This window comes from Synchiropus splendidus, chromosome 6 (genome assembly GCF_027744825.2).
Source record: "Synchiropus splendidus isolate RoL2022-P1 chromosome 6, RoL_Sspl_1.0, whole genome shotgun sequence".
NCBI classification, from domain to species: domain Eukaryota; kingdom Metazoa; phylum Chordata; class Actinopteri; order Syngnathiformes; family Callionymidae; genus Synchiropus; species Synchiropus splendidus.
Genome location: NC_071339.1, coordinates 12,521,581 through 12,535,442, shown reverse-complemented (window position 1 = coordinate 12,535,442; position 13,862 = coordinate 12,521,581). Strand labels below are relative to the sequence as shown.

General features: G+C 41.4%; 1 protein-coding gene across 13 annotated transcripts in view; it reads right to left on the bottom strand.

The window, feature by feature from the left end:
* Positions 1-4,578: 4,578 nt before the first annotated feature.
* Positions 4,579-13,862, bottom strand: part of LOC128761115 (testis-expressed protein 264 homolog) — a 38,169-nt gene continuing 28,885 nt past the window's right edge. Inside the window, exons 4-8 of one of the 13 annotated variants that reach the window (XR_008414907.1) lie at positions 9,938-11,986; positions 8,869-8,948; positions 6,256-6,332; positions 6,024-6,089; positions 4,579-5,161 (exon numbers count right to left, since the gene is read on the bottom strand). Coding sequence is in view for 1 of the 13 variants with exons in the window: in XM_053869057.1 (XP_053725032.1) it covers positions 11,712-11,986 (275 nt within the window). In the remaining 12 variants the exon portion in view is untranslated. The other 12 variants (XR_008414909.1, XR_008414911.1, XR_008414902.1 and 9 more) reach the window with 12 other exon arrangements.

The window sequence follows — 13,862 nt, the reverse complement described above, 5'->3', positions numbered from 1 at the left end:
GTGACGCTGTGATCTAATGCGACAGACTATTTCCCAAAACTTCAAAGAACACCTTAACAACTCTTGAGCTCTAAATGTAAATTCACTTTGTTGCAGCCCAGGAGTTTCAACTGAAGATGGGATTCTCGAGTGCTTACCTTTGTCTATATAGAAACATCCATGATGAAAGCACTTTTAACAAAACAGACAACAGCATAAGTAGGAACACTTCACTGAGTTTTTCTAACTGAAAGCAGATTTGGGTTTGTTTGTTTTAGTTTCGGAGAAAATCTTCTGGGCTCGTCTGGTTTGATGCTCAGGCTTTGTTTGTTTGTTTATGCGATGTTTATGTAATTTTCGAGGAAGTGAGGAAAAGAGCAAGCTTGTTCACTCTCTGAGAGTGTCAAGGTCCAAACATGAAGACAGAGACAGAGTGTTGTCACACAATATTTTTTTTTCCTCCTCAACTTGCCATTCATCTGATATTGAAACTGAATTGAGTCCAACCATCCCGTTCCCAAAATGTTGACGTCTTGTTCCAGCTTAAGACAAATTGACCACTGAATGCCCCAATAGACAATTACATCACAGTCATTTTGAGCCCAAAAAATCAATATACCAAAAATATGAAGCCTTAAGGTCCATTTATGCTTGATGCTCAATGTTACATATGAATCAGGAAGGAGATTTCTGTCCGCACGCTGTGTTCATTTTCATTCATATTTGTGCACGTCTCTGCAAAGCTTACGGATAATAAAGGCTGTCTAATTGTCTAACCGTTTTGTTTTTTGTACAACATGTACATTATCAATACTTCTGCCACAGTTGGTTTGTTGTTGTCATAAACTTTTGACTGTGGGCTGCTCCCCCTGGTGGAAATATTGATGAACAACAATACCAACGTAAAGAACGCATGGAAGTATGTGATCAGTGACAGGAACATGGTTTGAAACGGACAGGTACAATTTAGTACGTAAAGGAAGCATAAATGGGCCTTTACTCAAAAATATCTCTAATATTACATGCAAGGAGAGTCCAAGCAGCAAGGAGGAGAAGAAGGTGGAGCTTGCTGTCAGGGCTGATCTGAAAAAGAAGAGTGGAAGGGAAGCAGTGAGGGCAGCCATGGTGTATGGTTTAGGGGTTGTTTAAACGGAGATGAAAATATAAAATCCTGAAATTGGAATGCAACATATCCTCCCTCCTTTCTTTCTTTCTTTTCCTTTCGGCTTCTCCCTTCAGGGGTGGCCACAGCGGATCATCCTCCTCCTTCTCACCCTGTCCTCTGCTTCCTCTTCTCTCAAACCTACAAACCTCATGTCACCACCTCCACAAATCTCCTCTTTGGCCTTCCTCTCCACCTTCTGCCTGGCAGTTCCAACCTCAACATCTTCCTACCAATGTACTGGCTCTCTCTCTCCTCTGTACATGTCCAAACCATCTCCATCTAGCCTCTCTGACTTTGTCTCCTCAACACCTGAGCATCTTCATCTCTGCTACCTCCAGCTCTGCCTCCTGTCTTTTCCTCAGTGCCACTGTTTCCAAACCATGCAACATTGCTGGCCTGACCACAGTGTACACCTTCCCTTTCATCGTTGCTGACACCCTTTTGTCACACATCACACCTGACACTTTTCTCCAATGATTCCATCCTGACACGTCCTCCCTCCCAGCGTCAATATATTATGGCATGGGAGTGAGGTCGAGTAGTGGAAAGAGGGTCCAGAGTGGGAACTTTGGGGGACAATGGAGACTTTGTCACCATGGAAACGTTTCACTGGAAATAGTCCCAGTTGGGGCATGTCATCACACTGTATTCACCGAAACAACAATGGCGGCCTTAGTGACGATACACTAGTCTCTCTTACATATTCTGCGATGATTCTCACCCACACAGAAAAGTGTTACATTGAGTCGAGGCAACAACGCATCGTGCGTGAGCACCAACACCCCTCTCGTTGTTACCATGGCTGTGCTGCACTTGTGTGCTGTTCCTTAATGACCTCCCGAAAATATACTTCCTCTCAACAACCTGGTATAGATACGACAATGGCATCATCCATTTCTGCCCGAGTCAAACCGACGCCATGTAGATACGGTTTCCAAAGGTGAGAATTTTTTTCTTTTCCAGTTGCTTTCACTGGTGCTGTCATCATGTAAACGTGGCCTTATCTACAGTCGCTCTAACACAAAGACAAGGAGCAGTGTTAGAAGTTAGTAAGAAGTGAGCAGATGGAGGGGGGGTGTGGCCAAGGAGGTTGATCAAGATAAGTTAAGGTGGAGGACGCTGTGTTTGTGTATTCAGAAAGATCCGTCCTCCAGGATTTAGCTGCAGTGTTTTGAAACAAGCCAAAACTCAACACAATGAGAAGAACTGAAACATTCTGTAGTTTGTAATTTTCTTCAGCAGGTTCTCCACCTTTTACCTTCATCATCCTTCAAGGCCACACCTGTTCTCTTCATGTGCACTTCAGTCACAACCTCAATGGCTGCCTGCCCCTACTCTTTAACCTACTGCCAAAAACCTTTATCCAACATGTCCACTGTCTCTCAGCTACGTCTAACTCTCCTACCTAACTTTCAGTCAAAGCCCTTTTAAACTTAGTGGAGCCAGTCAAGACAAGCCAAAAACACACTTCCTTTAGCTGTATTCCGTCAACAGTGAAAACATTTTATTTACTGTATATTTGACACGACCGAAGCAAAACTGATATACAAATTTAAAGTGAGAGGGGAATTTTTTTTAGCGGCTTCCATCCCCCACGACCCTGGCATGCCGGGGTTTTATAGTAGAAAATGAATTCATAAATTCCAGATCATTTACAATGAGCCAGTTGTGGGGATGTTGTCAAAGCTTTCAAATCAGGATGAGGCATTTATAAAATGTGCATCAGAAACCGGTTTATTTGACTTGACACGGTACAAAATATGAATTCCGCTTAACACTTATCAACTTTAGGACGCTGAAATAGGGAGATTTTAAGCCGTCACCCAAGCTTCATTGCCTGTTTGAGCCGCAGGGATCCTTGTACTGCTTCCTACTTGATGTCACTGAAGGTTGTTTCCCCACCTCCACCCCAGTATTGTTCAACTGGATACATTTTTTTTATCACATAGTCACAGGCTCATGGAGTCTGACATGCCAGTAAGAGAGAAAAACGTAGCACACATTGGAGATGGTTTTGATGAGAAGTTTGATCAGGAAAATGTGCCCATTGTTATTGTAGTATTACAGATTGTGACATTCGCACCTAACAATCTTTAACGTTTGCAATTAATACATGTCGGATCAGAATATATAAAATGATCGGAGGGGAAAGTTCTAACAATCAAACTTGTACTGCAAAAACATCATTTCACACCGTCAGCTGCAATTAAACCAACAATCCGCCAGTGACAGTGCATCAAAGTGTGGACTTATTTTCCTCCCAAACAATATTACATCAGCAACATTCCACTTGCATAATTAGTGCGGCGAGTTGTGAGCCAGAGCAGAGAAAGATTCGTCGGCGTTTTGTCTCCGACTTAATACCCGACTGCACAATTACAATTAAATCTGGAAAACTGTGAGGAAACAGCCAAAAGTTCATTCTCAAAGACTTTCCCGTAACGCAAACAACCGTAAGAAATAAAATGGTCTTGTTTTATTTGAGCGCTAACAACAGCGTCTTTGCTGCGCTGAGGCGCTGAAGACGTTCTGGTGTGTCGTGTGGCAGTTAAAGTGACAAGGAGGGCCTGGCTGTTGGATGATGATGCCTCAGCCAACACAAAGGGAGCAATTTCCTCCCGAATTAGAACGGTAGTTTACATTACAATAGTGGGGACAAGTGTGTGGAATGCAGAGATTAGATAGGAACGTGCCAATTAACGTGGAGTGAAATTGCCGTGGACAAAGGGAGGAGTGCACTTCCTCTCAGCGTGAAGCACTTCGGCGGATCATAGTGGCGTTTCTGTTCATTAAACATCGATATCAAACACATCCACCGATTTATAAGCAGCTGTTTTTTTTTCCTCTCTAAGAGTAACACCAGCGGTTCAAGCAGTGGTATGTTCTCACACGCAGCGAAGCAGACAGAGGAGGAAGACAAATCTCTTCTGATCATTTCCGACTCCTCACGTTCAGCCGCCGGAGACTTGACCTTTCTCTCGCTACCCATTGTTGTGAAGAATTAAATATTCAGGCAGCTGCTCAACTGGTGTGAAGCGGCGGGTTGTCTGACCGCTTCTTCAAATGTGAATTATAGAGTCAAAAAGTTTGACGCCACGCTGATATTCTGTGGAGGCGTTACATCACAATGTGACAACCAAGACAGTTGATCTACAGCTGTGAGTTGTAAAATCCTAGTGGCCAGATCCATCCCGTGCAAGTCATCAGATAAACTGCCAATGGACCAGTGACTATGTTAAAAAGGCAGCTGAGGACATGTGTTTTATCTTGGTCTGACTTTGGGAGAGAAATTCAGACTCGACACTGACAACACGGGACATCCGGACTCAAGCTGCGTCTACACCACATGCTAGATAAACCGAGAGAGTGGTTGCAGGAATTCATGACTCAATGGTGTCCAAATGCATTTTGTTTTTTATTTATGTCATTTTAATCCACTTCTACAGTCAATGGACATTAACTTTAAACCCAAGCAAATTTTCCTACTTTCTTGACTGAGAGGCAGTGGAGTAAGGAGCAAATAGCTCGACAAGTGTTGCCAAGTTGCATTCAGTACGAATGTATGGCACCGCCTTTTTCTTGAAGTACATGCAGTGAAGAGCGAATCATACCATTGAGGAATAGTTGGCTGTGTGGCACCTCTTCAGGTCAACCAGTGTGATCTGTGGATTTACAGCAGGATGTAACCTGAAATTGATGAATAATTGAGTTGACTGCTGTAAGAATGATTTAGAATAGAATTATAAAGTTTCTGGTGAGCTTCCTTCAGACGAGGCTCCAGGGTCACAGGTATAATATCTTGTTTGCTGAGATGGCGGGATGATTCCGATGCAGACCAGATGCAGCAGGTGCCGTGCTCTTGGTTGGAGACGATACAGTCCCAGGAGAGGCAGGAGAGGATGTTCAACATCGACTTTGCTGTCTCCATACCTCCGCACCCTGAGGTCAGGGGCCCCACCAGCCTCACTGTCCATGTCTCAATATTAGCGCCTCCAGTTACCGTCGTGTTTTTCCCTTCTTTCGTCCGGTTTCAGATCCACACCACATGAAAGAAAGCAAGGAAGCTGTAAGAGGTCAGTAGCAGTTTGCTGATCTATTTGTTCCCGATGAATTTAGGCTTTAGTAATGAAGATGTATTGAAAGTTTTAATCAGGATTCCCCGCAGCATAAACAAGCCGTTCCGTCAATAAAGCCTCATGTTCCCAGACATGTTAACGGTGAACTATAAAAGAGCACTGTGGAAGTGGTATAGCTGTTCAAGTGCTCTCTATCTCCCACAGTTCATCACAGAGAGGTGGTCAACATGCTCTCAATTGAGTCCTCTTCACTGCTGGAGACACAGCAAGTCGTCATCATCAGCTTGTACAGACCGTTGGTCTCGGCAAATGTCATGTTGGTTGGAACGTCTGCAGGACTTGAGGTCTCCTGGTACTGAGTTATCCGCTCACCGCTGAGTGTATATCGCCACTGATCCTCTGTAGTGTGTAGGGGTGTAAGAAAATCCGCATGATACTTGATAGTGAGACACTACTATTTATTTATTTTTATTAGAACATCTGGCAGTTCCACTTTCCCCTTCTGCTCCTCGGAACAGATGAAAGCTTGTGAATGTTCAGGCCTGGATTCATGTTGCTTCAATCCAAAGAGAAGAGCCTGTCAACCGCAGATTTTAAGTGGTACAAAGCCAACAGCCATGTTTTCCTCAAAATCATGGCTGTTGCTGATGCAGTCGCTCATCTTTTAGAGCATTTATTGAATCATCAGGTACTTGCTACATAGCCCTACTACTGTAGTATCACGAGGGAGCTTCTGAAGACATTCCTGAGTAAAGCCTGAATTGAGAAGGACAGTTCCCTGAGGTGCCCCAGAATCAACCAACCTCAGGCTGAGGTGTCCGAGCCACCATGTTGTTGCAGTTATCTTCTTGGCCAGCAGGGGTTAAAACCTTCATCCAAATAAGCAGAGCTCATTGAGTATTTTGCACAAAAGGAGGAACAACATACCCATCAACACACACACATTGAATTAGCATTGATGACCATAAAAAATGAGTTCAATTTGGTATTTATAGTCTGTTTTATTTCTCACTCACTTTTTTCCTAGCAACTCACTTGTGTATTCTGCCACCATCTTACAGTTCAAGAGCAGAATTGATTTCCTTGGATGATGAAAGAGATAGTCGTTAAACCTGCAATGAAAAAAAGGAAAACATGAACTTTTCATTTCCTTTTTTTGTTTTGTCTCTTTTGACTTGGTGTACGAGCAGGAGCTCCAGCTGCTTTTATAGTTGTTTGCATGTATTCAACAGGAGCAGAGGGTGCAAGTCTTACAGGTGATGTCATAGACTTGACTGATCTCGTAATGCTGAGTAAACATGCAGATTTGAAGGGCGCTCCCATCCACACAGAGACTGCATCCTCACAGCACGAGCATCACAAACCTGGCCCATTGGAGTATCACACGTCAAACCACAAATACCAAACCACAGTAATTTGAAAACTGGCAGGACGCTCGATGGCCAAGGGGAAGAAGAACATTCATTAATTCTGAAACACTCTCCAGGAAAACAAAAACAAGCACAGGTGTGTTTCCACTTTGTGGCTAACGAAAGCTCACAGCTCCATTGACCCAAGTATTGCAATCCCATCTCTGACTGCCCCGCGGCTTTTCCAATTTATTTCTAATCACATAAACCTTACACTCGGCGGTAAGATCCCATATAAGTCCAAACCATCCCACTGACTCTCAGACTTCAACTTAAATGGACCGAGGAAGAGCTGTTTTATTGCACTTTCCTTTGAACATTTGTGCGTATGCCTGTACAGTGGCCATGAGGATACAGCAAGTTTAACCACAGCTAGCTACAAGTCTGTGTATGATAAGTTATAGACATGCATTATATTATTGCCTAATTCAATACATGCTGCGGTTTCTCAACAGTGTCCGTCTCATGGGTTCAGGACTGGGCCATTCCCAAGTCTTACACGGGTGTAGGTCACTGAACTGGTCGAGGTGCAGCTGCCACAATTGAGAGCAGGTGTAGAGTGTTTCACCATGAAGGACATTTCAAAGCTGGACCAGCCCCAGTTACATATTCAACAACAACAAAAAAATGACCTGATCCACTGAAAAGCTGCAGATTTGGAATGAGTCCAACCACACCTCTCAGTGTGCTGCATGTCGAGAGCGAGAGGTCAGATAGCCTCAGAATATTTCAGGTTGGTGGACAAGTGCGACTTGACAACGCCACAAAAATAGCGCTGCATGAACTGCTGCACTGTTTACCAAAAAGACTAGTGTTTCACGTTTCCCCCATACAGTGAAATATTACCTTTCTAATGTGGATGAAACACAAACATCACATACACACAGGCTCACCACCAATGGAACATCGGCAAAAGCGCAATTGTGCTTTGTCAAAAGTCCATCTGAAAATCCCTTTTAATCTGAGAAACAATATCGCTACTGGCTCAGCTACCTTCACATGTTAAAAATGTTTAAAAATGTCCCCAGAAAGAGGTAGGCAAAATATATCAAGATTTCATTATTTTAAATAATTTTATCACAATCAGTTTTGCATGATTCATTTCTACTTCGGGGAATTTCAAGACAAATCCTTCACATGATTCACCTCAACTTTATAACTATAATTGTTCTTTCTCTCTTCACATTTTGGAGCGCATTTATTTGGTTCTGTATTTAGTATTTAGCCCGCTTTCAAACAACAGAGCAAACTTCTATAGTCTACGAGTGTCAAAGTTTTGAAGTGAGATGTCACGTTAGCCGTTAGCTCTGCAGTGCGGACAATCTTTGGTATCGTGGGTCCGACACGAGGAACGTTCCACTGTTCTGTCGTGAAGGTACGGGGTCAAGTTAGAGGCGCATCCGGTTTGAAAACAACACTTATTGACGGCTTCTTCACTGTGAGTTTGTGGGAAGAGCAGTAGACCAGTCGACGCATCAGCATAGATCTATAGTGTATAGAGAGAATGTGACAGAATCCATGTGATCTGATCACGTAATTGTTCATGATTTAACGTCAACATATTCTCTATCTCCGGATAAATGAGGTGAAATGGAAAATCAACCGTGTGCCACTGCACATGGCCCTTTTGGTTTGATTTACTTGTGCGTCTGGCTGCAATAAGCGACATGAAAAAAAAACAAAAACGTATAGAACACCTCGGGGCTCTTCCACATTTTCAAAGCGCATCCATCTCGCTTACTCATGTCCTCTGAGGATTCAACCCCATCCTGGAGCACCAAAGCATTTATACTCATTTGTATTCGACAGATATAGATCCTCTTATTTGTAGAACATTTGAGAGAGGAGAGGTCAGCATGGGGCCTATTAAAAGTGGGGAGCTCCAATTTTTAAGTAAATGGAGGTACATAATGTGATGCTAGCAGGCTGCTAGCTGTTTCTTTGCTTTGCAAGTTAGGAGTTAGACCGCAGTTTGGAAAGAATGAGCAAGGTCACACTCTTGGAATTTAGAACATTTTTGAGCCCATTGAGATTTGTCTTGTATAATTTGATTTATTACGGAGTTTAAAGAAGCAGTAAAATGACTATTCATCACCTCTGCCAACCAACTGAGGACCTGTGACAGAACCTGCTGGTTTGTAGTCAGAAAATACTCCAAAACAGACAGGAAGATGTGTGGGAGTTGGCTAACTTGATCTGATTTCGTACTAGCAAGGGTATCAAGGAGTAAAGTCCTTACCTGCCAATGAAGACGGCGACATGCTCTGATGGTCTGTCAGATCTCACACATGAAGATAACTGGAATGTCTGTGTTGCACCCTGATAAACTCAACACAGCACACCACTCTTGTTAGATGCTCGTCCTCCAAGAGAGAAAGGTGCCAGGTGGAGAATAAACATCGCCAGGGCCGACAGGTCTGAGTCGACCAGTCGTGTTGACATCGCTCTCTTTGCACAATTCGTGGTAAGAGGAGAAATGACGGGATCATGGTGACCCAAAATGTGGAAAGCATCGGACGCATGCCTTGCACACATTTTGAAGAATAACTGAATTATCATTTAGGATGATCTCACAAGAAAGAAATTAATCTGGGGAAAAAATGGGACAAAACCAGCCCAAAAATTGTCATGTGTACTGCTAAAGATAGTGTCGGTCAAGTCAAGCAACTATGACATCATGGTCATAAATGATGTCATATAACTGCCTATCTGACCTCAAAAGTTGTCGCTTCAAAACAAAAATGGCGAACGACAACGTAGTGTACATTCTTCCCACCAGGGATTTGAAAAATGAACACATTAACTACTCTTCCCTTTCTGACACCAACGACTCTGATATCGTTTTTCTTTGGCTCGTCATGTTAGTATTGTAGTTTTTGGACACAGTGCTCGAGCGTTTTAGCACGTGCACCATTCTTTCTTCTCTGTTTTCTGTCACAGTGTGTCGCCTCAACAGCCTGCTTCTCAGCAATAATGCAAAACAAACACAACTGAGAAAAAAATGCTGAAATTTAAATTTAATTCTAAATCATTTCTTTGCATATTCTGCAGGTATATTCTTATTTATACTTATTATAAAATATTGATCAGGTCATCATTAAACTAGAAAGTTCTCTAAAAAAAGAAAAATGAAAAAATGGAAAAACCTTTAAAACAAAGCCACAGAGGAATAGGTGACATTAGAACTTTAAAGGCATCGAAATTTACGGATGTGCCTCAGAAGTAATGTCATGATCAAAAGAGGTATTTTTGTGTTGATCAAGGGTGATCATAATATCTAAAAGGCCATTTGCTAAAACATTGATTACCTCCTCACTCACACTTGTCTTCTCTTTGTAGTTCCTGCATATTGATGAAAGAGTCCTGTTGCGAGCTTCTCATTGTGATCCCTTGTTTTTTTTTGGAAGATAAAGGAGATGACTGCGTTTGGACGTACATCACAGGCAGCAGGTCATCAGGTGGTCCTCCATTCGGCAGCTGCCATGTTCACTTCATAGCCAGTTGGAGAAAGAATAAAAAAACAAAAAAAGGCAGAAATGGGTGACACACCAGAAAAGTTGTTTTGCCGTCTTTATATCATAACATTATTATTCAATAATGAAACAAGGCATTGTAATTGGAAGCTTTCATTGTAAGAGGCACTTGATTTGAAAACGTTTATTTAAAAACATCATAAGAAACACACTCCAATGTTCTTACAAAAGGTAATCTTTTTTGGAATATACTAACACTAAAAACAACTTGAGTGGAATTTAAACAAGCAGCTGTAAAACATTCAGTCCTCAACAAAGCATTTTATCTTCATGTGCTTGATTTCAAAACCATCTATGGGACTAAAGGCAGTGCACACAGGAACATTTTATTTTCATCTGGACCTTGGCAGGAGTTGTGTACTGTAACATAAAAATAAAACATGACTCCCCACTCCTTATATTGAGCGATAACACTCCTCAGTTAAGTAATATTTGAGTAAGGTCATGACACTTTTTGGTTATCCGCTATGAAAAACGTAGCTCTGATAAATGGTGATGGTCAAGTGTAAAAGGACATGACATTCTGATGCATTGAATGTGTGGGGTCACTATCTTCCTCACTCCCTCTGGAGCACTGGAATATGTTCCTTTTGATGGAATATTCAAGTATTTACAGGAAAAATGACATATTCAAACTGCTTTATCGGGAGTGAGAGGCGGGTTTTGTTGTCTTGTTCTAGACCACGCCTCCAGTTTAACTAACCACTCTGCCAAGTCCGCAAATACATTGGATAATATTGCATTCATTGACTGGATGCTGATCGCTTACAGCAATCTGCAATATCGCATTAAACTGACCTGATAAGTAATCTGAATGTGAGAGATTTGGTTCATTGAAAGGATCCTGGACTCAAAAAAAGATTCCCTTTGTTGCCTGCAGCTGTGAAGTTCCTCATTTGGTTATGATGTAAAGCTAAAGTGACTACTGCGTAGAGTGGTTTCTTTTTAAAAATCGGTTTTGCAGTTATTAATGTGAAAAATGTGTCAGTCCAATACGATGAATATTCTGAAGAGATACATCGATTCAAACAAACCTGAACCAGTCTCTTCAGCTACTAGTAAAAACATTGGTAGATAGGTGTTTTAAGAGGTCCTGCAAGTTTATATATCAGTCTCTTGTTGAATTTTGACAGGTCATGTAAAGATTTGTGGAAAACACAACAGTCACACTCAAGAACAATTAGATATAACATGAAAACTTCAAGGCAGCCAGGTCTCACTCATGCTGCATTCAAAGCATTGGAAACATTTGGGTTCCTGAGGAGGGTAAAAAACAACAACAACAAAACAAACACACTGTTCAGGTTTTTCAAGAGACTGAAGTATCCAACTTTTATTAGTTGGGTTTACTACTGACCTGAATGTCGCAAATCATCATCAGCAGGAAGTCTCATTTCACTCTCTTGAGCACCAAACAGATCCTTTTATGAGGAAAAAAAAGTCACTGCATGAATACTGAACACAGCGCTTCTGAGCAGGCCTGAGACTGACTTGAACACCGATCATCAAAACACCAAATCAGACAAAAGTCTGAGCTGAACAAAGCAGCTCACTCTTCGTCTGCAACCGAGCCTAGTATGTTCTGATGTGGAACTTCAAAGTGCTTCTGAATTGAGTCCTCATTAGGTTTAGCAGGTGTTTCTTTCTGATGTGATTCGGCATCCACCCAGGCGGCCTCTTTACACAAACTTCCCCCGGCGCTGGATCCTCGGTGGTCACTCTCCTCCCAACTGTGGGCAGACGGGGAGCGAAGCAAGGACGATTCTCTGCTGTCTGACAGGAGAATCCCGCTCCCCGAGGAGTACTCGCTGTTCGAGTCTTCACCTGAAGCAGCCAGAAATCAAAGGGAGGGGACGGACAGATGGTGAGAGGACGCGTAGAAACAAACCCTGCATGAGAAAAGACTGGAGGTTTGAAAACCCAGAGCTGGGTTCTAACCCAAATCTGCTTCATATTTAATTCAATTGCCAAATAAATAAACCCACAAATTCACATGGTTTTCACCAACAACATGCAGTTTGAAATTTTTTCTGCAGTTTAAATATTTAGCTTGGGCACTTTGGTTCATTAAACAAAAAGGCATGACTCCAAAATGAGAGATGGCGAACTCTACTCCAGCAATAGGTTGGTATATATAATTAAGCAATAGCTCATGGTAATTACATCTTAGTATGAAGCCCACAAGCGATTTAAAAATGACTGTAATTTATCTCTTTTTTATATTCAATATAAAGGGAAGTACTAAATAAAAAGACCCAGCCAGCTTCTGTTGTTTCTCACTGCCTTTCTAGCTTGAAATAGTGAGGGAGAAACTTTGCATCCTCTGCTGTTCAACAGATTGTCTGAATCGACTAAGTCTAATAATTGTTTTGCCACGATTGATTTTGGAAGCAGGTCCGCTGCCCTTTTGCCATTGTGTGGTTCCATGAGTTGAATTCAAATCAATGCCTCCAAAAGCAGGCTGTCTTTAACATCCGACTTAATGGGGAGGACGATAAGAGAGAAAACAAGCCATTGGCGAGATCACTGTTTAATGAAAGAAATTGAAAATGAACTTCAAATTAAAACCGTAAATGCAACCCGTTGGTAAATGCCATTCTGATGGAAATAACTTGTCAAGCAAATACTTGTCAAAATAGAAATTACCATAATAAAAAATAATATAAAAAAATGAAAATAGTGAAATAAAATAAAAATTAGGGTATTTGTGTATCAAAATCATAAATTTAAATCCTGCCTATGTATTTATCATCAAATGGAACAGATCTTACTTTACTCTTAATCTGGTCATTGGTCATTGATCATTGAAAAGGGAATAAAACATTTATTTTGTATTGAACACTTTGTCTTTTGTATTGCTTATTTGTAATTTATTTTGCTTTAAAAGTTGCAATGCTTTCTATACATTGTTGTTGATGTTATTCAGTTGATTTGTGTAATAAAAAAAATTGATTCAGTGATGGAAAAAAGAAAAACAAAACCCAAAAAGCCAATGCAATGGTGCACCAAAAAATGGGCAACAATCGGTGCACCCCTAATAAAACTTGCAGATACTCAGGTTTGTGATTCAACCCTTGTCTGAATGCCTAACCCTCATGAAATACCAGGAAAAACTTTGATTTTTCACCAAGGCCTTTATGTAACTTCACATTTTATTTGTGATTCCTCTTACTACAACTCCCATATTGCACTGCAGCAGATCAATATTCAAGATGAATCCAAATTAATTCAACAAACTTCTATCTAGTTTACCATAGCATGTTTTATTTATTTCTTTACTGTTGACTCTGAGATTGAGATACAACACCGTTGTGAAGCCCATAGAAGTTTGAGTAAGAGATTGGTTTGTTTTGTGTTGTGCCATAGCCAGAAAAGAAACACTTCCTCTTCCAAGGTATATGAATTAATTCCACCCCTGTTGCCCTGTGAAGGAATTTGAATATTTAACTCACAAACTGAGCAATTTATACAGTTAGCAGACCTTAAGAAACATTTGGGGTTTGAATTCCAAACACAGGCAAAACAAAAGAAGCCTATTCCTTGCCTTAGTTCACAAAACCATATCCTTGCAGCAGCAGCAGCACTATTTTGACTCCATGTCCCATTAGTGTAATAAAAGCCAGAATGGATCCCTGAGTGTGTGTGTATCCTCACTGCCGTTGTGGCCTTCTTCTTTTGATGAATCACCCGACTAGGAATC